The 26,800-nt window shown below is 31.8% G+C and overlaps 1 protein-coding gene across 1 annotated transcript in view; it reads right to left on the bottom strand.

The window, feature by feature from the left end:
- KLHL1 (kelch like family member 1) overlaps nt 1-26,800 on the bottom strand; it is a 301,195-nt gene that overhangs the window by 91,554 nt on the left and 182,841 nt on the right. Inside the window, exon 5 of the mRNA XM_081045752.1 lies at nt 26,450-26,662. Coding sequence (XP_080901878.1) covers nt 26,450-26,662 — 213 coding nt within the window. The remainder of the gene's footprint in view (nt 1-26,449; nt 26,663-26,800) is intronic.

The following is a 26,800-nucleotide window of genomic DNA, read 5'->3' as shown; positions in this document are numbered from 1 at the left end:
TGTGTGTGTGTGTGTGTGTGTGTGTGTGTGTGCTGGAAGGTAATAGTTTAAAGTGGTGCTCATGAGCCCCTGCAATCCCACTCTTCGATATTTATCCAAAGAAAATAAAAACACTAACTCAAAAAGATATCTGAACACCTGTGTTCATTGCAGTATTATTTACAATAGCCAAGACATGGAAGCAACCTAAGTGTCTGCTTATGGATGGATGGATAAAGCAAAGGATGAATGGATAGACATAGTAAAATGTGATAGGGCCTTAAAAGAGAAGGAAACCCTGTCATTTGCAATAAAATGGTTGGAACTTGAGGGCATTTTGCTAAGTGAAACAAGTAAGACAAAGTCAAACACTATATGATCTCACTTATATGTGGAATCTAAAAAAACACTGAACTCAGAGATACAAAGAACAGAGGCAAGGGGTGGCAGTGGGTGGCCAAAATTGGTGAAGGTGGTCAAAAAGTGCAGCCTTAGAGTTATAAAATCAATAAGTCCCAGGGATGCAATGTACAACACGGTGACTATAGTTAATAACTCTGTATTATATATTTGAATGTTGAGAGTTCATCAGGACCCAGAGATCAGTGTATGGAAGAGAAGCATCTCTTTCATTATAAAGATATATAAGTATCCTCTTTCAACAGATACCACCTTAGAGAGAAAGCAGTGAGTATGAGACTCCTTGAGAGGAAAGACAGCACCCTAATAAAAACTTTGAACTTTCAGTTTTCTGAATAGTCATAGTTGTGAACCGTATTTTTTTTCTAATTTCTATATTTTTCTAACTATTAAGTATAAATTATTCTTCAGTACAAATAGAAACTTAAAAACAAGATGGCATCAGTTATAAAAATTACATGACTTCTTTATTTGTAGAAATATGAGTTAAAATTAATATTTCTAACATCTAGGAGAGTACATTTAATTAGTTGATGCAATAGACATTTATCATGTTCATTCTGTCTTAGAGGCACTCTTCTAGAACATAAACATAATAGAACTGTTTCTGAATTGAAAGGTGTCATAATTTAATAAGACGAAAGATGTAGTTGTAAGAATATAACTAAAATATTCTGTTTAGTAAAGATGACTATGGATAGAGATATGGGCAAATTGCTCTAGGAAACAGGAAGATATGCTTAGCCAAGTGTTACGTGGTAAAGAAACACTAGAGGGGACCTTCCTCAAACTGAATTAATAAAGGTAAATACCTGTTTGCCAGGCATGGAGAAAATTAAAGGGTATTTCAGGAAAATCATGGGTTCAGAGGAATGAAAGAAAATCAAGTAGACTTCAAAGTAATATTTATCAAAATACACCTTGCTTAGTGAGCTTCTTTTCATAATAAAACCTTTCTCTCCCTATCTCTTATCTCTATCAGTCTATCTCTTTATTTCAATATCCATTCATTCATCCATTCATCTATCCATCCAAACTTCCATCCTAATATATGAAGTTATATAACTATATAACCCTAATATTCTTATTGAATCCTCTTTATTCTTTCATTCAACACATCAAATTCACTCGACAGACAATACTTGCAATTTGATCTTCAAAATGTATCCAGAATATATGTACTACTACAACCCAGGAATAAGCTAGCAATATCATCACCTGCACTATTGTAATACCTCCTAACTAGTATATCTGCTTCCAAATATCCTTCTTAAATAGTGCTGGTTATTTTTTATTTGCTTCCCCGTTATTCATTTTGCACTATTCTCTGTCGTGTTGAGTTCCTGTGAGACTGAATCTTCCGGAACTGCATCACCTGGCTCTCTTGCTAGCTTGTTCTTAGCTGGTTCCAGCCAATGGAGTTTACAAGCAGAAAGTCAGAGAGTGTAAGCAAACATAATATTTCTTCCCTATTGTCCGCATAATGTGGCTGTCGTGGTGTCTCTTTATGACTACAGCTCAGGAAGTGTAGCCTTTCTGTCATGGCTCCAATCTTTCTTGACTAAGTAATAAGGTTTCCTCCATCATGCCCTTAGTTTAGGGTCTCTGAGTCTTCCTTTCTGACGAATTTTATCTCCTCCTGGGATCTTACCTATTGTGCTACCATATTGTTTATTTTTCACACATTAGCTAGAACAATACCTTTGAGATATAGTTACTCTCTACTTTTGAATACCTCATCTTCTATATCCCGGCTGCCTTGTTCAAAGAACTCTAATCACCTTGGCTTTTGCTGTTCCTCAAACATGTCATGCACATCCTCACCTCAGAGCTTTTTCATTTGCTGCCCCCTTCTCCTGGAAGACTCTTTTGCCTGATATCCATTTCTTTTTTTTCTTTTTTCCCCTAATTTCCTTCCTGTCTCTGCTCAATGCCATTTCTTCATAGATGACTTTCCTGGCTAACCAATATAAATTGGCAACCCCAATCACTCTCTTACCTTGTCCCAGTTATTTCAATTTCTAACTCATTTTACCAGCCTAATTATAATGAATGCATAATCTGTATGATGTCTTTTGCTACTGCTCCATTCCGTTCTTACCTTCTTGCTAAAATGTAAGCCACATTAGATTTGGGACTGGTTGATTTGATTCAATGCTGAACACACAATACATATTCCTGTCACATAGGTAGCACTTAGAAAGTCAATAAAATGAGTGAGTGAATGAATGAATGAATGAGAGATTTCTAGATTGATTTCACCAAAATATTGATTCTGACATTTTATTAAAGGTAGCATTTTGGATTTGCATTGTTTTTCCTGTTGTATACATATGATTGATTTGCATTTTAACCAATATAACATATTTATAAAACAAATACAGATTTTTAATTCAAAGTATCTATGTAAAAATATTTATATGAAGCTTAACATATAGGCCTGTGTAAGAGCTTTTTATTTAAAATAGCTATCAGATCTATGTAATTTTACTAACAATTGTCACCCCAATAAATTTAAAAAAAAATAGCTATCAGAAGAGTTAAGAATTAAGATATTGATTATGGATTTTTACAGCTGGACATGATATAGTCATTGGAAGTGGTAAAAGACTAAAATAACATAGATAGAGAAAATCAATGAGCCACAGTGAAACCTTAGTGAAAATCTACAGTCAAAGAAGGGCAATAAAGAATGAAAATATAAGGAAGACCAAGACTTAGAGAGAAATGCACATGTATGTCATATAGGACTCAGAGACAAAGAACAAAATTGTTAAATAAGGGAGGTCTACGATGCAAAATGTAGCTGAAAAAATAAGTAAAGGAATAGTTGAGCAGTTCATTTTGGCTATAGAAAACCCACATGGAACTTTGAGGACACTGATAACTTACACTGGGTGATTTTAAAGAATGTTTGATGAAAAATGGAGACGACTGACACTTCTTGTATAAGAAATTTGGAAATAGCCTTGCAAAACTTAGGGCCTTTCCTGCCAAATCAAATGTCTTTGATTATAAAAGTGATTATAAATGATTATAAAAATTATATTATATACCAATACACACTGTAAAACTCTGTTAAACTATCTATCTGTCATCTATCTTTCAATCTAACTACCTTTCAGATTGCTCTGTTGTTGAATTTTTATATAAAAGGAATAAGGCCTAGGAAGGGAGATGCCCAATATAGCTATATAAGAATAATACTTTATATTTTAGTACACTCAGAAATGTTTAAGAAATAATATAAACAAGAATCAATTAGTTACACAACAAAGATTCCTTAGTTAAATTTAAACAAATGAAAGAAAAAGATAAATTACTGTGAGCAGGTAAATGCCAATAAGCCAGCAAGATGTCAGTAGAATGTGTTTTGTGTCAGAAAATCTAGTTTCAACTTTAGGCAAGCTCATGCTAAGTGATTGTTAGCACATCAAAAATGTATAAAAGCAAAGACAAATCTTGGGAATGATAGTAGAAATAACAACAGAAAAACTCAACGTAATCTCTTAAACAGTCACTAACTAGTGTGCTACTATCCCCGATTCATTCATTCAGTACATATTCACTTAGTTATTTGGTTGGGATCAGAAACATTCCAGTCATTAGTCTGAAGTTATTCAGTGCAATTATATGTGAGATATAAATTTTGACTTAAATTAATGAAAGACTCAGCCACTCATAGTAGCCACAAATGAAATGCAAAGTGTGTATCAATAAATATATTGATTATGTTTCTATTAATATTCAGTACTATATTAGAAACCACTGAGGATATGCAGTAGTAGAATATATAGTTTCTATGTACAAGATATACAAAATCTAAATGGACAAAGATGCATTGTAAGCACAAACAAGTAGAAACAAAAATAAGAACATACCAAGTTTCCTTATATCTAACATAGGCTACAGATTCAATTTCTAAGGGCAGCATTCTCAGAAAAAAGGGAGTGCTAGTGACACAGTAATATATTTTTTCTTTCAAAAACAAATGAACAAATTTATCTGCATATCTGTGTATAATGTGGCATAAAATTTCAGCAGACTTAAAAATGAATAAATGTAATAGAATGTTTATAGATTCAGGAGTCCAAAGTTATGGATATAAGTAATTTAAAAAATCTAGAATAAAATATGTAACATAAAACAAGTTCATTTTTATCATATTTTTTCTAAAAATATTAATTCCTATATGATTCTAATTGGATATTGCCTTCAGAATCCCATTGTTTAACGTAAATTTGCTAGTAAGTTCTTAATTGAAAGCAGGTTAATGAAATTTGACAAAGTATAAGCTACCTTTTCTTCTATAATGTTCATAGGGAAGTATTTTATAAATCTTAGTTTCTTATAGTTCCTGGGTAATCTTATCCATATGAGTGTTTTGATCACAATACATAGAGAACACTGAAACTCTAGTACTCAGGGGAGAGAAAAGGTGATTTTAATAGCACCTATAAACTCTTTCAAAAATGTCTCAAATAATGCAATCCAGTAAATATTATTCTATGCACTGCTCTCCAAATTTGTTATTGTATCTTGCCAAATAAGTGAAATCACTTTGTGGGTCAAGATGGAATGAATTGCTTTTAAGTTTTGGTGTCCAGATTATCTTCAAAGGAAGTATAAATTTCCCTCCATCGCTCGCTCTATATTGCATACTTTCATATGTACATGTGCATATATATACACATATATGCACTATTTGCTAGTATTTCAGTTTATCTATCGACATGTTTTTAGTTTTAAAAATAGCTTCAGTGGTATCATGTCACTACATATCTGTGCTGCATTTTACAAACAAGTGTGTTATATATTTTGCTGAATGTAACCTCTTATTTTTCCCCAAAAGAGAAGAAAAAGAAGAAAATAAATAATTGAAGATGATTAGCAAAGAATATCATGATTTTGCTTTACGAACTACCACATATTTGATTCACAAAAAGGGCTATAGATAATCTTTCAACATGAATCACACGATAAGTTAATGAAGATTTCCAGGATACTTAATGGAGAAATAAATTATACACAAATTTTTGATATGGACAGAAGGAATATGATATTCACATAAATAAACTGTATATTATATATATATATGTATATATATATATATATATATATATATATATATGTACAATGACAGTGATGACAGTGTTTACAATACCTGATGTAAACACCTGATGACAGTGTTTACCACAATACTCAGGGCAATGTTAGGTGGTAGAGTATATAGTTTAATGCCGTTTACGTATGAGAAATATTTCAAGACCCTTTCATTCAAATGTGGATTTTCATCAATGAAGTTTATATTTATAGTTATTATTTGAACAGTTGAACAAACTTGTCTGCATATCTATGGATCACATGACATAAAAATTTCAGCATAGACTTAAAAATGGATAAATTTAATGGAATGTTAACTTTCATAATTTTATATATGTGCGTAAACGTTAATTTTATTGTCATTAAGTGTTCCTTATAGCCATCAGATTATCACAACTCACTAAGGTAAATATAGGCAAATATAAACTCAATACAAAGTGAGTTTTAATTTTTAAAAATTTATTTCATTTACAGTTGACATCCGATATTATTTTATATTAGTTTCAGATGTACAGCATAGTTGTTAGACATTTATATAATATATGCAGTGACGTCCCCGATTAGACTAGTACCCACCTGGCACTATAGACTAAGTGAGTTTTTAATACTTGATGTTATGGACTAAATTTTATTCTCTTCAAATTTATATGTTAAACCCTAACCCCCAATATGACTGCTTTTGGAGATAGCGCCTTTAAGGAGATAATTAATGTTACATTAAGTTACAGGACGGGTGTCCGTATTTCCACATAAGAGGAAAATACAACAGAACACAAGGGCCTGCTCTCTCTCTTTCTCACTGCAGAAAGGCCATGTGGGAATACAGCAGGAAGGCGACTGTCTGCAAGCCAGGAATAGAGATCTAACCAGGAAGTGAAATTCCCTAGTACCTTGATCTTGAACTTACAGCCTCTAGAACTTTTAAAAATAAATTTCTGTTATTTAAGCAGTATATTGTTATGGCAGCCCAAGCCAACTGATATACTTGTTTTTCAACAACCTAAGCACATGATTGCCATATTTTCAATCATTGTTCTCTGTGTGAGTTGTCATCTACCTTTAAAGATTATTTCCAGCTTTGCAATTTCATTGTTAAAATGTTTTTTTATTTTATTCTTATGAAATTTCTTAAAGACTTGCTATCAGGTTTTGTTTTTTCTTCTTAATTGACCTTATGCAGTTGTGTTGCCATTTTCTGCATATTGAAATTATTCTTTTTAATGTTTTTCTTTCTCTTATGTAGTCCAACAAATACTGAGAAACACTGAAAGAATGGGATATGAAGTAATTACATTTTAACTTGGTAAAGTTAAACCAGGAAAATCCTAACCTGAGCTCAGCCTATGAAGCAAACAGAAGGGTAGGAAACCATAAATGTGAAACGTTGGGTGCTAAGAAACTAGGGAAGAAGATACTGAAAAAAAGATAGATTCTAGCAAAACTTTAAGTATACTGAAAACATATTTTTTATTTTTTTACTTCTCATATTTCCTTTCTGGAAGAATTTGGGGTTGAATGGATTCTGAATAGAAAGTTATACAAAAAAAGCCTAAGAGTTGACACATTTTTGCATTTTTCACCTTGGTGAAAACAAAACAAGAACAAAAAACAGACAAAAAAAAAAAAAAACCTACATCTACATCAACTTGTAAGACTTTTATTTTTGAAGTTATAAAAATTATCATATTTTGTGATTCCTAAATAATAGCCTTTATTACTGTGCAAGTAGTGAATAAATGAATTTATCTGATTTTCTTTTATTCAGCTATCATTTTGACAATGCAAACAAATATACACATTCAGTTGTTATTGAAACACTGAAACTGCCTTTCCATGATAGTTCCTCTCAGGATGTCATTATTTGAATATTTTGTACTCACCTCAACTTAATAGTCAGTGATAGTATGTTCTTAGTAATACTTTAAAGATTTATTTAGGCTAACATTCCCTTATTACTTGAACTAAGAAGCTTTTCTTAAGATTTTCTTATGTCTTTCACATGATAAGCAGTTACCTGATACGCTGAAAAAGCTCAACTTGCATATTATATGTGTTATTATGTAAATAAAAATATTTGCAATGAACAATATTATTATATATATTTAGATGTGTTTCAGTTAAAGGGCAGTGTCATGAAGCACTCAAGTTTCACTTTGAGTCAGTATTATTCTAAGAACAAAAATTATTTTCCTGAAACAATAGCACTAGTTTTATGTCCTTTTTCTGTTATATTGGGGACTTTCATACATACAAAGAAAAAACATGACCTAACTCTCATGGTTATAGCAAGGAGAAAATGGCTCACTTCTCATCCTCTGTAAAGAATCATAGAGCCTGATATTCTGTTCAATTAAAGTACACACTCTCAAAATATATTAAACCAAAATTTAGACTAATAAGGAAAAAAAAAACACTAAATATATTTTCTTTATGAATAAATGTGTACACATATATTTGTATAAGCATTGGTTTATATATATTTGTACATAAACTATACCTACAGATATATGCATATATGCATGCAGAAGAAAACTCAAAATTTTGAAATTCCTTCAAAATAATGTAATTTCAAAAGGACAAACTTTTAATTGCTTTCAGAATTCATCACTGTGAATTTAATTCATGCTTCATTCATATTTTGTATTTCCCCAAGATATTATCAAATCTGTACATAACGACGCAAATCAATTTTTTCAAATACATATACTGAATTGAGAAAATGTCATACCCATATGTCAAAGAAATTAATGAAGTTTGGAGTGATCTGTTTAAAATTTAGCTATGAAAACAATGATAAGCACATGTTTGCAAAAATCCTCTACACTGCAATAGACAGTCAGTTATTAGATGCCCAATGTATGCCAGATAGTGGAGATCAGATTGTAAAAAACTTACCGTATATAGGCTAAGCATAACATACCTCTAAATAACCTAAATAAAATATTACCAGTATTAGTAGTGGAGTGTAAACAGGTTGCTATGAGAACACTTATGAGGAGCATCCACCTCTGAAAATAGGTAAAAGTGATCGAGGAAGTGCCACTTAGGAAAATCATCTGATTTGAGTTTTTTACGGAGAACCAGGTAGTTAATCAAGTGTGTGCATGTCTGAGTATGGGGTTCATAGTATGGTAGTAGAGGTAGGAAGTCTTGCCCTATGCTCAAGCAGCATTTCCTTTTTAAACTATGTAACATTCTACAAGTAGGTTAATGACTATGTGAAAGAAGGTTGTAACATAGAACAATTCTTGGAATGCTAAAAATATGGCATAATATATATGTATATGCTGTCATCATTCTAAAGCCATTTAATGTTATCATTAAATTTGTGTTTTAAAAAGTTCTCTCATGCATTGTAAAGAATAGATAGAGGTGGGGAAAGATGTCACTGAAGTGAGGCAATTATCATGGAGTCCACCACAAAAAATAAATAAATAAATAAATAAATAAATAAATAAATAAATAAATAAATAAATGATAAGGCCTAATCTAATGACAATGATAATATACATGGAAAGAAGAGATTTAGAGCTTTTTAAAGAAGCACATTAACAAAAAAGTTTGGTGACCCATGAAATAAGAAGACAATAGTTGTTGAGGAATTTAAAGAGAAAATACATAGGCTCCATTTCTGAATATGGGATCATACAAAATGATATCCTACTTTCCTAAAAAAATTGACCCATCAGATAAAATGGAGATTTATCATTTAAATAAATCTCTACATTTCATGCATAGCTTATTTATCTGCTTATTTATCTGCTCATGTATTAGTATATGCAGAGAATAACAAACATTAGTATGACTGTATGTTAGCATGAGGTGAAATCTAATGGTTAGGATAAAATTCCATCTTTTATTTTTATAATACATGAATACGAGTATTATGAGCGTCTACTCACGGAAAACAGATTATACAAATTCTGACAATTAAGTTTGCGAACTCATCCTAGAAAAAGTGCTACATAACACATTGCTGAATATCACTACAGTCACCTTTGAAGTACTCCCCTGAGGAAGCTATGCACCAACGCCACCACCTAGTCCACCCTTCAGAGCAATTTTGAACTCTTTTTCTGGAATGGCCATTAGAGCTGTCATTGTATTACCCTTGATGCCCTGAATGCCATCAAAATGGCTTCCTTTCAATATTTCCTTTATCTTCCGGTAAAGAAAGAAGTCATTGGGGGCCAGATCACGTGGGTAGGGAAGGTGTTCCAATACGGTTATTTGTTTACTGGCTAAAAACTCCCTCACAGACAGTGTCGTGTGAGCTGGTGCCTTGTCGTGATGCAAGAGCCATGAATTGTTGGCGAAAAGTTCAGGTTGTTTTCATCTAACTTTTTCAGACAAGGTTTTCAGGACTTCCAAATAGTAAAGTTGGTTAACTGTCTGTCCAGTTGGTACAAATTCATGATGAATAATACCTCTGATATGAAAAAAAGTTTAACAACATTGCTGCAACAAGTTCACGAACTTAATTGTCGGATCTCCTAGGTCTTCATTGTGATTACATATTCATCATTCTCTAAATTCTTATCATATATTTGGTATTTCTCATTCTTTGCCTCCTTTTGAAAAGATTACAGTACTTAGGCTGAATTGTAGCAAATTGGGAAGTTGTTTAATGGTTTGGAAAAACCCTACAGCTGGCTGAATTGAATAACACACTCATAATTATTTATGACTCTATTTCCAGGTCTTTATAGGTCAGCTTATTGAAATCACTGAATATGCTGCTTTTCCAGTTCAGCAAAGCCAATTTTGCAGGCTACTTTATGCTAGACATCCTCATAGAAATGGAAGAAAGCCAATTTCTTTAAATATAAACACATCTAGAATATCTCTAATTTAGGATAATTTAATCTAAATGAAAATCCATTGTTTGTTAACCTTCACTACTAAAAACTTCAAAATTTAAAAAAAAAAAAATGGAATCACCTAGAACAGTGCTTCCCTCGTGGTGTCCTGTAGACCATTCTTTACATGAGACTTTAATAGCCAATACTTGAAATAAGTATTTTTCAGAAAAGCCAACAATTCCATGGATTAGAATTGAGTTTCTTTATTAGGCATTTTGAGAGACTTCATTGTAATGAGCTGTACTGTGAAATATCAAAAGAGGGATATGGCATAACGGGTTTATAAACTTTTTTTTTTTCTTTTTAACATGAAACACTTGTGATGAGTATCTTCAAATAATATCTGTTTAGGGACAAAGTGTTGGGAAATGCTAATCTAGGTCAAACCATTGAAAATATTTCAGAGACCAAATGTAGAGATAATAAGAAGGCTTAATACCCATCATAGCATGCTTTAGTAATTTATAATTTCAGCATCAACATTTTTATTTTATCCAATGGGAAATATGGGATATTTTGGCTTTACAGATCACATATTTAATCCTATACATATGTTTAATATATATTTAATCGGTCCAAGTATTGAAGAATATATAATTCTCGGCTGCCTGAATTACTAGGAAAAAAAAAAAAAGAAGAAGTAAACCATGGAATTGTGAGGGATTTGAATTTTATAGAAATACAATAAGAAGAATATATAGGGATATCATAGTATTAAAAAATAGGTGGAAATTAAAAATAACAATAATAATTAAAAAGTCTCCTTGAGGTAAGGTAAGGTAAAATACTTTTCATGTGAAATAATATTTTAAGCATTTTGAGTAAATAGCACATGCCTTTTGAGGGGGAGCAGAGTTTGCCACCCAAAATTGTACCTTTGGGATATTGATTAATTTAAGCTGATTATTTTTAAGAAAAGAAAGACTTGGGATAAAACTTGACCTTCCCTCAATTGCCTAAAAGGAATCTAGTTAGAGAACCTGTGCCAGGAAGAAATACAGCATCATAAATAACTATAGTTTCATATGAAACTAGTGTGTGACAGATAAGGAGGAACCTAGTGAAGCCCATTAATTTGTTCAAAGTCCTGTCTGTGTCCTATTGTGAAAGATGACCCAGCAAACATTTACTTACCAAACATTTGATTTTTATTTCCATGTGAATTGCCTTCCTGCTCTTTGAAGTCCCAAAGCACAACCCACAACCTCTCTTCTCCTTAAATCAAGATGGTACACAAGCCTTTACTACCCTATCTATCCTGAGTCTCGTAGTCTTATAGAAGCCCTGTGTGTACATATGTGTTAAATTTAGTTATTTTTATCCTGTTAATCTGTCTCATGTAAATTTGATTATTAGTCCAGCTAGAACCTAGAAAGGTAGGACAAAATGTATTTTTCTGTCCCTACACTTTAAATATAGATTTAATGGTAATGAATTCCATAGAACAATACATGATAATTTAAAAACAAATAACAAAAATATTACCTTTCAATTTATCCTCTCTTCCATTTTTTATCTTCTGCTTTTCACTGATTAACTGTCCCACACTCACAATCCTGAATAAAGTTAGTTATTGTAGCCTCTTGTCACACCATGAAAATAAGAAATATATATGTAACCATGTCCTTTAAACTACACCAGAAAAGAGTTCAGTGATAGAATGTCATTTATGTAATACTTATTTTTAAACCTACTTTTAATCAGTTGATACACTTATTTTTTAAATGTTCTTCAGAAGAAAAATATTTTGCTTTAAAATTAATAATTAAATTTGATTGTTTAAAAATCTATTGATTAAATCATTTTTCCATGCCAAAAAAAAAAAAAGTTTTTCTTTAGTGAAGAAACAAGTCCTTAGAGGTACACCTAAAATATTTTAAAATATCACAATAGCACTTTTAGATTATAGCAGTATAATTCATTTCTAGTCAAAGAAATAAAAAATGTGTGCAATAATGATAAGAAAATTGATATGGTTTTGATGATCATAACTTAAATGAGTTTGAAAAAATTTACTAAATATTTTGTACGTATTATTCTATCTAATTCTTTTTCTGTAATACTTGTCTTTGGGTAAATTAACTGTCTCCATTTTCTCACGTGCAAACTATATATTCATAATACAACGATGGATAAGTCATGAAACATTTGACAAGACAACATGCATAAAGAACTTAGAACTCTACCAGCACATTTTGCTGATAAAGAAATCATAAAATAGACATTATGACTATTGGAAAAGTTAATAAATATTGACACACAGAGATACATATTTAAAAAGCACAAACGGTATATGTACCAATATAAATGTGGTGATATTAATTTCCACTAAAGATGCAATATAACAAATTTAAAGATAGTATTTATGTAGAGAAAAGACGTGGATGTATACTTAATCAAGATGATAGTTATAATAAACATTGCGAGACTCAATAAATAACAATTGTGTGATTATAAATTTCAAGGAAAACCTTTAAAGATAATTTAACATTACATAATGGTTCAGAAAAATATTTTCTTTAAATTACAATAAAAGTAAGCTTTTTGGTTTAAATTATCTAGTTTCCTACTTGAGATATAAACAGAAAAATTCAGCTGTTCAGTATCCGTGTTGTAATTCTGCTGTGGGTGTCATGATGACAGCTTATACTTCAACATGGTGTAAATGTTAAGACATGAGTCAAAAGATAATTCTTTGTTGTTGATTGTGTACAACCTTGTTCTCAGCAGTGAAAGAAATTCTCATTTGAGGGTTCGGATTCCTAAACTTCATTTTAAGCGTATCAGAGAATTATTCAATTAAAAATTTACCTAAGATAGTCTGCCTTAATTCTCAGAGCCTCAGTTTCTATCTGCAAAATATTAGGAGGTTGATTTTGAAGGTCTTTTCAGCAATAAAAATGTGAGAAAAATGTGAGATACACATTACATGTAATCATTCACATATCTTCCCTAGTAATTATGAAAAAATAAACTCTAAGCTGATTTCAATTGGCCTGATGAGGAAGAGAGGGTCAAATTAACAAAGGTTACAAAAAAATCATACTGTTTAATAAATTATTGTTTGGATTAAAAAAGAAGAAAAAAGCAATGCACCCACTTAATGACTTAGAATTGATGAAGTTAAGTGACAGAAGGCTAACAAAAATTTCTTATAATAGAAAAGTTGAATATTTCATTAATTTAAAACTGATCATATAGAAAATAAATAAAACGTCTTCCAATTTCTCAAGAGTATTGAATTGGAAACTTCAATGTAAATGTGGAAAACATTCAATTAGTATGTGAGCCACTTTTTAAGCTAGAATATGAAATAGCATAACTCAGCACTATCAAGATTATTTTAGGATAATTTTCCTTTATATTTAAAAATAATTGCTCCAATAAATTTTGAATATTCATACAAAATAGTAAATAAGTATGTATCATTTTTAACATGATCAGTGTACCACTTGATTACATATTGAATATTATTAAAGCCACAGCTTTATGATTTTGGGTGACCTGTATGTATTTTATATTTAATTAGAATGAAAAAGAGTGCATGTGCCTTATTCTCTGGATAGCTGTCAATGTTCAGTTGCTCTTCTCTAGGGGGTATTTTTGTTTGTTTGTTTTCTGAGTCATTAAAATAATAAACTGATTTGTCTGATACTCTTGGAAATTAAAATCACAGTAGTAGTTTTAATACGAGTGATAAAATTCAATTCACTTGTGGTTTCTTCATATATCTCTTAGGTTGATTCCTTTCCTCTTAGGAATGTTTTTTGTTTGTTTGTTTGTTTGTTTTTATTATGGAAATTTATAAAGTAATTTTAAAGTTTTTTTTAAGTCATAATTTTTTTGTCATTTAAAAGTTGTTAATGATGACTACAATGGAAGGGATCGAAATACAGCATCATAAATAACAATATGAAGAGCTCCCTTTTTGCTCATCAAATAAATTGTCTTTAGTGAAATTAAGATATTGTTAAGTCTAAGGATTCTATTTTAATCTCCAACTTTCGTCTTTATACATTCCACTTATTAAAATATAAAAGTGACATCAAGAGTTAATTCACATTTCCCTAAATTAAAATCACCTAAAGAGAGTTTTCTTGTGTGTGTTTTTGTTTGTTTTTTCCCCCTTATCCTGCCTCCTCTTCCCCCATTCTGGTTCAAGCCATTGTTTCTGTCTAGTTGTGTAGGACACAGCTCCCTGGCCCATCCTGGTATTATGAGCCTTGCGTTCCCCCCTGGCTGAGGCAGTTGGTTGCCAGTGATCAGTTGGCTGCTCAAAGGAGCTCTCATTGGCTACTGGCCTCTCAGGATGGCTGCCGCCACTCACTGGCCGCTCATAGCAGCACACGGTAGCCCACAGCAGCCCGGCTACAGAGAGAGCCACTGTTCACAATCTTAGCTGTAGAGGGAGCAGCACATTGGCCCCTGTGGAAATTGAACCGGTGACCTTGGTGTTAGGAGCAGCGCTCCAACCACCTGAGCCACTGGGTTGGCCCACCTAAAAAGGTTTAATGATTTAAATGGTGTTTGTTTTATTACTAAGGTTCTACAATTTTTCTTGGTCCTCTTGTAAATTATTGTACCATATTTTAATTTCATCATCCTTATATAAAGTAGGCATGAATAAAAAATAAAAGAGTCTTTAATGTTTGAGAAAAATAATTGTTCTTGCACTCTCTGGCCTCTTGGTTGATAAATGGTAGTATATATGTATTGTTTAATATGTACAAAGATGTTTATGAACTATTTTAATACTTACATTCAATTTTATTTTCTTCATGGAATGGACTTTGTCTTATTATGCCAGCAATAAAAAGGAAATAATTTTCTTGCAGCCAATTGATTTGTAAATATACCACTGACTTAGGTATTAGAATGATTTTGATAAATTTGTGTTTTATCAACATATCTGATAGAACAAAGAGATGAGAAATTATATCCCATTCAGGTTTGCCTTCCCATTGTCCATCAATAAAATATTTTAAGTAAAATTTGAATCAGCATCCTCTGATCCCTCTTTATGACATTGTTCCCAGTACCCAGTCAGCTCTATAGTAACACACCACTATAGAACTGTCTCTCATATTCCAGACAAATCATATAAATGGCTAGTTAAAATAAATGAAGCTAAGATTTCTATGACCCAACATAAACTTTTCACTTGTTGATTCAGTAAAAGCAAATTGAGTACTGACTATGCCAGGGGCTCTGTGGAAAAAAAAAAAAAAAAAAAAAAAAAAAAAAAAAAAAAAAAAGAAAAGAAAACCTTCAAGTCTGGTTTTCTGAAAAATATAGTTATGAGGAAAGAGATAAAAGCAAACTACAATTGTAGGTGAAAGTGCTAAGGACAGGACACATTTAAGTTGAGACATATATAATAAGAAAGACTTGGTTTATCTATAACGCGGGTGAACACCTTTAGGGAAGTGCAGGACCAGAACAGGGGAGTGGAGGGCAGTTCTGGTCCTCCAGGTAGGAGTGTGTTATCACTGACATTGCTTAGAACTGCCAAGGTAGAGTAATAATAAGAACAGACTGACTTTTAGTTGGTTCTATTATTGTCTTTAGCTATCCTTAGACTATGTCTCCCGCTTTATGGCTTGCCCCTGAGAGAACTGTCCCTATCACCACCACCATCCCCTCTTGGCCTGCCACTGTTTCTAGTTCCCAGAATCAGCTAGTACAGATGAGCTAGAGAAGAAATAAACCTGACTTGCTCATGAAACAGAAAGGATACCAGTGTGCCTTTGGAATTCTGAGAGCTGGTGGGAAATGAGGTCAGAGACGTAGTCATGGGAGAGTTGAGTAGGGCCTTGCAGGAGAGGAACACTAGGATTTGGTCCTGGGGGCACATGTCTTAAGTTTGAGTTGAGCTGATTCATACTGGAAAAATTCTTCCTGGTTTCTATAATAAATGAAATTACTGCAGTGTTTAAACATAAAATTGATAATAATAGGTACAAAGCTATTTCAATAGTGCAGAAGAAAGATGATGATGGCTTGTTTTAGGGTGTGTCTGTAGAGAGTTAGAAAAAAAAGAACAGATTCAGGATATGGTTTACAACATAGTCAAAAGGACTTCTTATGGCAAGCAATGTTATAATAAATGAAATCTTAAGTGGAGAATTAAAAGTGATTTTATGATTCAGGCCTGAGAAACTAGATAGTTCATGGCATTACTTACTGAAATGAAGGATGAGAGGGAGTCTTGGGACTTTGAAATTTTCCATTTTAGACATGTGCAGTTTTAAATAGCTATTGCATATCCAATTAGAAATGTCAAATAGCTAATTGGGTATTCGAATCTGTCTTTCAGGAAAAGTTTAGGGCTAGAGATATAAATTCAGAATTTGTAATTGACTCCCATACAATATTTTAAAGTGTGGAAGTAAATAGTATTCTCAATGCACAAAATATGGTGTCCTGGAACATTGAGAGTAGAAAGAATTAGCAATGACAATTGATTAAGAATGGCCAGATCAAATGTGGCAAATGTTGCTAAAAAGCCAAGTAGATGAAAACAAGTGATACGGGGGGAAAATGACAGCATAGAGAATGTGGATGATCTTTGTTAGTTCAAATGACTGATTATGGTGGATTGAAGAGAGAATGATGATTATGAATAGGCAAATTTAATAACTATAAACAATAATTATATATTTTACTGGAAAAGGGATCAGGTAATTGGAGCCATTGGTAGAAAGGAATATGAGGAGTTTTGTTTTGCTTTAATATGTCTAAAGCAACACATCTTTGTAAGTTAATTGGAATAATCCAATATAAAGCAAAATCGATAATATGAAATATGGAAGGAGTCATTGCAGTAGAGATATTTCAGTGTCAAGAAAGATGCATTACAAAACACAAGCAGTGGAGTTAGCTCTTGATAAAAACAGACACTTGTTACTCATAATACTGCAGCAAAAATAAAGCCTTTCAGATTAGGTTCTAACTTCTCCTCTTTTCTCTTTACTTGACCAAAGTGAGTGACGAGTGCATATATGCACACATGCATTTATACATAGGCACATCTTTTTTGTTTGTTTGTTTGTTTACATTAATACCATTGCTTGAGTTAAAACTTGTTACAATAAAAAGCTCCTGTGTATTTTAATGTTGTAACTTGAACTGTGAACATAATAGTGGGTTAAATGATCATGAATCTAAATAGTATTTAAGGTAAATCTATGAGATTTTAGAAGCATAAATTATTTATACAGTTATGTTTTAAAGCCACTGTTTTTAAGGTTTCCTTTAGAGAAGAGTAATATTATTCCACAATTTTTAAAAAGAACTCTTGTAGTCTCGTTTTGTGGAGAAGACTATCTCTTTGATGATGGCATGGTATAATCATTGATTAATCAGACAGCAAGCAAAGCAGAGAGAAAAGACAGAACAAAAAAGAAAATTAAAAGTAACAAAGAGTGGTAATGGATTGCATTAGTGTGTTTGATTAATTCTTTTTGCCTTATTCATTTGTAAGAGTCAAGATTTTTCATTTGTAAATATAAGATGCATAATACATAAACAGTGAATATTTATGCTGACAAACTTGGAGAACCATTGGATTTATCAAGGAGTAGTTTATCTATGCTTGCTATGGAGATGCAAACTTAAACACAACATATAAATTATTTAGGAGTGTAATCTACTTTGTATATCTTACACTGTGATTTATGAATGCTCTTTTTACATTGATTTGTTCTTTGTCACTTTGTCACTTGCTTGCTTTTCATTAGGTTTTTTTGTGTGTGTGTGTGGCTATAATTTTATAGACAACAGAGTCTTTACATCACTGGTATCTGATCAATCATCACATTTCAATGGAGTAAAAGGTTGAAGACTGCTCCCTTCTCATTTTTCTATTACTACTATAAAAGTATATTTGGAATAAATTTATTGCAGCCTTGCATAAAAATAATTCTTGTAAAATAGAGATAGCATCATTTCTTTAAATTAAACTCTTGAGTCTCCTTGTTACTTTGTTATTTTTGTTATTAGATTAAACCATATTCCTCTAACTCTAGGCAACATTTTATTATCTGTTGCAACCTTTCTTTTTTCACTTCACATTTTGCTACAGAATAAAAAAGTAAATGTCTATACACATAAACACACACTATTATATATTTCTCTTACGAGTCAGTAGGTATAGATTGTTGTGTTAGATCATTGTGACAATCTTTCCCCATGTTGCCTCAAAACAGTACTAGTTCTAAGACATGAAACAAAGTTTACCTGTACATCTCCAACCTTTTAAATAATCTGTGACTCTGATAAAATTGAATTTTCCTGAAGACTTTTTGCTTTGTTATATATAAAATTGTATTGCCTTGATTTTTAGAGCAGCATTCTCCTTTCTAAACCAATCATTAGAAAAGCATACACCAGAAATTTGATACTTACGTGTACTTTTAAGTACAAAACAAATAAATAAATATGTACCTATTATGAAGGTATATTCTATGAAACTAGTTAAAACCAGTGGAAACAATAGTTACAAAATGATAAATCATGTCGTTTAGTGTATAGCAGCATGTTCTATTGCATCTTTGAAAGAAGAAATATAGGGAAAAAAAAGTAAACCAAAATGAAATTGAGTACCCTTCTTGTAATATGTATACAAGTATTTACAGGCAGACCTAATTATATTACACTTTGTTTTACTGTTCTTCATAGATATGTTGTTTTTCGCAAATTGAATGTTTGTGGAAACCCTGTGTCGAGCAAGTATATCGGCACCATTTTTATAACAGCATTTACTCACTCCATGTCTCTGTGTCACATTTTAGTAATTCTCACAATATTTCTAACTTTGTCATTATTATTATATTTGTTGTGATGATCAGTGATCAGTGATCTTTGATGTTACTAGTATAATTGTTTTGAAGAGCCAGAAAGAGTACTCATACAAGATGGTGAACTTAATCAACAAATGCTGAGTGTATTCTGTTGCTCCACTGACTGGCCATTCGCTCATCTCTAACTCCACTGCGATGTCCCTATTCCCTAAGACACAACAATATTGAAATTAGGCCAATTTATAACCTTACAATGTCCTCTAAGTGTTTAAAGTGAAAGGAAGAGTTTGCATCTCTCATTTTAAGTCAAAAGATAGAAATAATTAAGCTTAGTCAGGAAGGCATGTCAAAAGCTGAGATAGGCTGAAAACAATCATTCTTGCACCAGTTAGCCAAGTTATGACTGCAAAGAATACTGGAAGAGAAGGGTGTTTATCACTTTGTGAGGGGTATAAATGTTTAACTATTAAATTGTTTTATACACTTGAAACTAATTAAAAAAAATGTTACTCCAGTGAGCACACAAATGATAAGAAAGCCAAACAACTTTTTTGATGATATAAAGAAAGTTTTAGAGATTTGGATGGAGGGTCAAATCAGCCATGACATTCATTTAAGCCAAAGCCTAAACCTGAGAAAGGCCCTAACTCTATTCCAGTCTATGAAGACTGAGAAAGGCGAAGAAGTTGCAGGAATAAAATTTAAAGGTAGCAGATGTTAGTTCATGAGGTTTAAGGAAAAGCTGTGTTCATAACATAAAAATACAAGGTGAAGCAGTAATTGCTGATGTAGAAGCTAAGATAAATCATGAAGGTGTCTACTCTAAACAACAGATTTTCAATGTAGATGAAACAGCATTATATTGGGAGGAAATGACATCTAGGACTTTCACAGCTAGAGACAAGAAGTTAATGCCTGGTTTCAAAGCTTCAAAGGACAGGCTGACTCTCTTGTTAGGGGCTAATGCAGTCGGTGACTTTAAGTTGAAACCAATGCTCATTTGGCATTCTGAAAATCCTAAGGTCCTAATAGTTATGATAAATCTACTTTGCTCTATAAATGGAACAAAGCCTGGATGACAGCATGTCTGTTTACAACATGGTTTGCTGAATATTTAAAGCCCATTGTTGAGTCCTACACAACAATGAAAGATAGATGTCTTTTAAAATATCATTCATCATTGACAATACACCTGGTCACCCAAGAGCTCTGATGGAGATGTACAACAAGATTAATGTTGTTTTCATGCTGCTAACACAACATCCATTCTTTAACCCACGTATCAGAATAATTTTGACTTTCAAGCTTTATTTAAACAATGCATTTTGTAAGGTTATGGCTGTCATAGATAGTGATTCTTCTGATAGATCAGGGGGAAGTAAATTGAAAACTTTCTGGAAAGGATTCACCATGCCATTAAGAACATCCATGATTCATGAGAAGAGATCAAAATATCATATTATGAAAGTTTAGATACAGTTGATTCCAATTCTCAAGGATGATTTTGAGGGGGTTCAAGACTTCAGGGGGGAAATTAATTGCAGATATGGTGGAAATCTCTAGAGAAGTAGAATTAGAAGTGGAGCCTGAAGATGAGACTGAGTTGCTGCGATCTAATTTTCATAGATGAGGAGACTAGCATATAAAGTAGTTTCTTGAAATAGACTCAACTCCTAGGGAAGATGCTTTGAGAGTGTCGAAATTACAAAAAAAAAAAAAAAAAGATTTAGAATATTACATAAACTCAGTTGATAAAGCAACAGCACGGTTTGGAAGGATTGAGTTCAATTTTAAAAGTTCTATTGTGGATAAAATGCAAACAGCATCACATGTTACAGGAAAAACATTAATTAAAGAAAGAGTCAATTGATGCAGAAAACTTCATTATTATCTTATTAAAAAAAAAAAAAATTGCCACAGCCACTCCAGTCTTCAGCAACCACCACTTTGATCAGTCAACAGCCATCAACATATCAATAGCGGGACAAGACCCATGAACAGTGAAAAGATTATGACTTGGTGAAAGCTGATAGTTAGCATTGTTTAGAAATAATATATTTTTAAATTAAGGTCTACAAATTCCTTTTTTAGATATAAAACTATTGCACACTTAATAGACTACAGTATAGTAGAAATATCACTTTTATATGCACCAGAGAACTAAAAATTTAGTGTGACTCACTTAATTGCGATACTCCTTTTATCACAGTAGTGTGAAACCAAACTCACAATATCCCTGAGGAATGCCTGTACATACATAATTACTCTCTAAAATGAAATTTTCACATTTTTTCCAATTAAAAATATTAAATTTATCGGGGAGACACTGGTTAATAAAATTATATGGGTTTCAAATGTGCATTTCTATAATACGTAATCTATATATTGCATTGTATGTTCACCACATATTTTGTTGAAATTTTAAACATTGGGTATTCAATAAAAACATGGAAACTATTTGCAAAATTCTATTTCTGACTTATTTAAAATGATAATAGAAGTCACTCACCATTTCATAGACTATACCTCAATTATGTATTTATTTTATTTTGCCTTTTCCTCTGGTCCTTTCTATGGCAAAATCAATTGAATTCACTTAAATATTAGTTATCATATTTTAATAGAAAAAAGTTAACGTTGCTTCTGAGTCTGTTTTGTGTCTCTAGTATTATTTTCTGAAGGTCATTTCTCTACACTGATGTCAATTAAAATCCACATTCTGTACCAAAATTTACATCTTCATTATATTTTTCCATACCAATTGCCATAATTTATACTTCATAATAGTATATGTTTATTTATAAATAATAAGAAATATCAGAACAGAATTTTCTCTTGTGAACTTCAGAAAAACTAAACACAGATATACATAATGTGCCTAGTAAAAAAAGATATGAGAATGTAGATTTTGAGAAATGATTGAACTAAAATCTGCCTAAGTCAAGTTGATGAATCATTTCATGATTATGAGAGAAGACTATTACTGTAGTTTAAATATATTCTGTGTCTCTAATCAATCTTTTAACATGTATTCTTTGTTGTTGGGCTCTCTGTCATTGTCTTTATTTTCACTTACTTCTTTTTTTTTTTTTTTACTGGAGAAAAATTTCCATGCATTTGTTAAATAGAAACATAGAAACTCATAGCTGTATAATTATTTACAGGTTATTTAGTTTACTGTTATCCTGAAAGCCTTTATTTTCTCTTTCTATATATAATACTTTGGTATCAAACAGTTCTAAATCTTTGTCTTATCTACTCTTGCCTTGGTCATTTCTTTCTTGTGTTTTCTTAACAATATTATAAGCTACTGACAACTGGTCTTCTAAATATTGTTTTCTCACTCACCTGTAACCTATCTTTACATCTATACAAATCATCTTAAAAAAACAAAAGCCAAATTCTTCTCTGAAGTCTCTTTAACAGTCCAAATACTATTTCCTTTTGAAAGTAAACCCTACTTCACTAGAAAAATTCAGACTCTTCCTCCCTTAAATATTGTTAGTATTTTAAAATAGAATATTGTGTTTTGTTACACAACAATTGAATATTATATAATTATATGTTATAATATATAATTACAGACACATAGAGTATACACCCACAAAACACTCAAAGACTTTTAAAAACCTATACATTAAGCACTGTAAGAATTAAGAATCAAAGCTATATTTAATGTTTCCAGGATCAAGGAGAAAGTGTTTCCTGATCATAAAGACTTTTTTCTTAAAAACCTTAACATGCATAGCAGCTTTGGAAGTTTGTGTAAAAAGTTGGAAAATCCTAGAGTTAGATAGAGTTAGATCTAGGATTTTCCAACTTTTTACACAAACTTCCAAAGCTGCTATGCATGTTAAGGTTTTTAAGAAAAAAGTCTTTATGATCAGGAAACACTTTCTCCTTGATCCTGGAAACATGGAAACAACCAAAATGTCCTTCGATAGATGAATGGATAAAGAAGTTGTGGTATATATACACAATGGAATACTATTTGGCGTTAAGAAAAGATGATATAGGAGCATTTGTGACAACATGGATGGATCTTGAGAGTATAATGCTAAGTGAAATAAGTCAGACAGAAAAAGCAGAGAACCCTATGATTTCACTGGTATGTGGTATATAAACCAAAAACAAGAAAAGAAGAAGACAAACAAATGAGAAAGAAAAACTCATAGACACAGACAATAATTTAGTGGTTACCAGAGGGTAAGGGGGTGGGGGGTGGGTGATGAGGGTAAGGGGGATCAAATATATGGTGATGGAAGGAGAACTGACTCTGGGTGGTGAACACACAATGGGATTTATAGATGATGTAATACAGAATCGTACACCTGAATTCTATGTAAATTTACTAACAATTGTCACCCCAATAAATTTAATTAAAAAAATCTGAGCTCTACAACTTAATAGAAAGATGTTCATTGTGCTGATTCTCAATTACCTCATTTGTCAAATGATAATAATAATAAATACAGAAAGATATTATAGAAATTAAATGAGATAAAAGGTTATAAATGTTTTGTAACTAAAGAAAGAAAGAAATGCATATTTGTTCCTACTCTCCTGTTCTTCTTCCTTCCCCAGTATTTTTATGAGAACCTTCAAAATTGCTGTGTTCAGGGCATTTTTATGATCTTCCAGTTTAGAGAGCAAACAGGTAAGCAATGTACATTCACAGTGGAAATATTGCTGTGTATGTTCATACCTGGCAAGTCCAGATTTGCAGGAAAACTGCATTTTCCACTAGCTCTACGATCTTTGAAAAAAATCATTTAACCTCTTTGACTCTGGTTTTCTTCTCTACAATATAATTAATAATCCCTGCCTTGTAGCTGTGTTTTTAAGATTAGAATTATTGTATGAAAAATACTTACAATTGTGCAATTCTTTAATATCTGTTATGAAAGTAATAGCTCCTGCTATATCCAAAGACATTGTGTAAAAAATAAAATGTTTTTCACTCTTTCCTCTTGTACATTTGTTTGAAAGTACACATAAAGTTATGTTTGTCATACCCCTAATTTGAGAGATAAGGGATATAGAATAAATATACGCTATTTTTATGCTTGTTGGATATTGTATGGATATTGTATGAATTAACTTAGAAACCTCTTACTAGGTAGTTACACCATAATAAAATAACATTTTCTAATGTTAATAAACAGGGCTTCACTAAGCAAGATAAAGCAGCTAAACCAATAAGAATAAAAAATTCCATGTGTAATGTGTAGCCTTAGGTACAAATAAGCCAATTGATACGCATGACTGTTCTGATGAGATGGACAGTTAGAAGCATCTCTCATTTTTGATGACAGAAGAATGAGAGTATGACAGAAAGGCATATCATGAAAAGATGGATCTCTAGTCACAATCTTGGCCTCCTGTGGTGTGTGTTGTACTATTTATGATGATTTTTTTAAGCACAATTTTAACTCCAAGCTCCCCAATTGCAATGGTGGGCAGCGTCAAAAGGACTGATTGCCACATCTATCATTGACTAATGGTTATCTGCCTATTATTGGCTAATAATTATCACTGGCCATTTCTATCCTGAGAGAGAATCCCCAGGCTCTGAGAATATCTGACATCAGAACCTAGGGTGGGAGATTCAGAAAAATCCATTGCTTGGCTTCACAATTTGTTGTTGTTGTTGTTGTTGTTGTTGTTGTTGTTGTTGTTAAGTTACTTAAATACATGTTTCCCTTCCTTTTTAAGAACCTAATATTAAGATAAGTGTACATAATTTGTTTAAGCAGGCCTCTCTTAAATTCTTCCTCTCTGCTTTTACCCCTGTATTCATTTCAGCAGCCAAATGAAACACAATTATTACTTTATGTATAAAGTTTCATTTTTCCCCCCAATTTGGGCATAGTGGTACTTTTGATTCTTTTTTTTTTTAACTTTCTAATCTTAACTTATGACCATACCTCTCACTTGTTATTAATATATAATTGTCTGTCCTTTCCTGATGTCTTAATTCCCTATCTTACATTTTTAGTAACATATGGAGTAGTGACAGTGTTTATGGTGGTTTGGATCCAAATGAAATATCTTATAGGTCCTCCCATATCCCATATACAAAATTTATGCACATACAACTTTATCATTTCACAGGTAAGAGCTACCCTTAAGCTAATTTTGGAAAGCCTGAGAAGCCAGTGACTTCAGGTTAACAAAGCATAGATAATTTTTCTAGATTACAAGTTAGTTTAAAAACAAGGTTTCAAATTAGGGACAAAATAGTTACTCTTCTTCTTATAAGCTAAGTGAATTTTGACGTTCTTATTAATTCCACTGTGTCCTACATAACTCACAATAAAATGAGGTAGTTGGTTCACTTGGTGTCTGGATTTTTCTTAACTCCGTTTATCCAATTATCAAAGATTCCATAATTTCAGTTGCTTAAATGCTGTTATTTCATAACTCTGTATCATTCAGTAGTATATCTTATCCATCTAATTGGTGTTTGAAATCCTATGCATTGAGCCTTCAAAACCCCACAGGCATGTAAACAGAGAATTATTATATTATTGCATCTTAGGATAGATGGATAGATAGATATATAGATGATAGGTAGATGATAGATAGATAGATAGATAGATAGATAGATAGATAGATAGATAGATGATGGATGGACAGATGGATAGATAGATATCAACCTTTAAAATAGGAAAGCAGGAAATTAATCACTGCAACCTTTAAAAAAACTTCTAGATACTGAATTGAGATTAGGTACTTTACATATATTATCTAATTTGCTCCTCACAAATTTTGGTTTGGTTGTAGTAGTACAATTTTATTTTATACAAGAAGAAATTGAATATCAGAGAAATTGACATTCTCATGTCATGTGAACATGGCAAAAATGGGTTTCAGTCACATGCCCATCACTTTCCACCATCAAATTTAAGTTAAAAAGAGTATTTGATTAAAACTAAAAACAAAAAATGTGAATAAATAATAATAAAAGAGTTGTGACATTCATTTTTTAAATATAAGTATAAGAATATGGTAACGGAGAGTTACAAAATTAGTTTGGAAAATGGTTGGACTTTGCCTTTTGGTGTTTGTGTACGCACGAGTGTGTGTGTGTGTGTGTGTGTGTGTGTGTGTGTGTGTGTATTTATATATACCATATATACATATTAATTGGACGTTGCTACTTTAACAAATGCTTTATCATTACTATTTTTAAAGTTATTATTATTTTACCTTTTGATGTTATTTTTAATATAGGATTTTTTGGTACCCTGTAGCTATTAAAACATCATCACATGCAATTACCTGTGGTGGAAGCAGTGGCAGTCTTATGAAGGCAAGAAGCATACTCAAGTCATTGCATCTTCTCTGCGTGTCATATTTGACCCACATCATTAATGCCTGAAAGATCGTTTCTTCATCAGGAACATTTACATCATCACTGGCCAGGAGTTTATGGAGCTCCTCGGCTGGAAGCAGTAAAAACTCTTGATTTCTTATAACTTCCATTATGTTTTCCTGCAGGGAGAAAAACATCTTGGCATAAATTTGACTTCTTTTTCTTTTTTTTTATTTAGCTAGTAAAGCATTTCAGAAAGAAATGAGAAAGAGTCAATAACCTTTGTTCTCAATATAACATAATCCCTAAGACTTAAT

Source organism: Rhinolophus hipposideros (genome assembly GCF_964194185.1).
Source record: "Rhinolophus hipposideros genome assembly, chromosome: 4".
Classification (NCBI taxonomy): Eukaryota; Metazoa; Chordata; class Mammalia; order Chiroptera; family Rhinolophidae; genus Rhinolophus; species Rhinolophus hipposideros.
The sequence above is the reverse complement of the archived record's forward strand: the minus strand, read 5'-3'. Positions and strand labels throughout refer to the sequence as shown.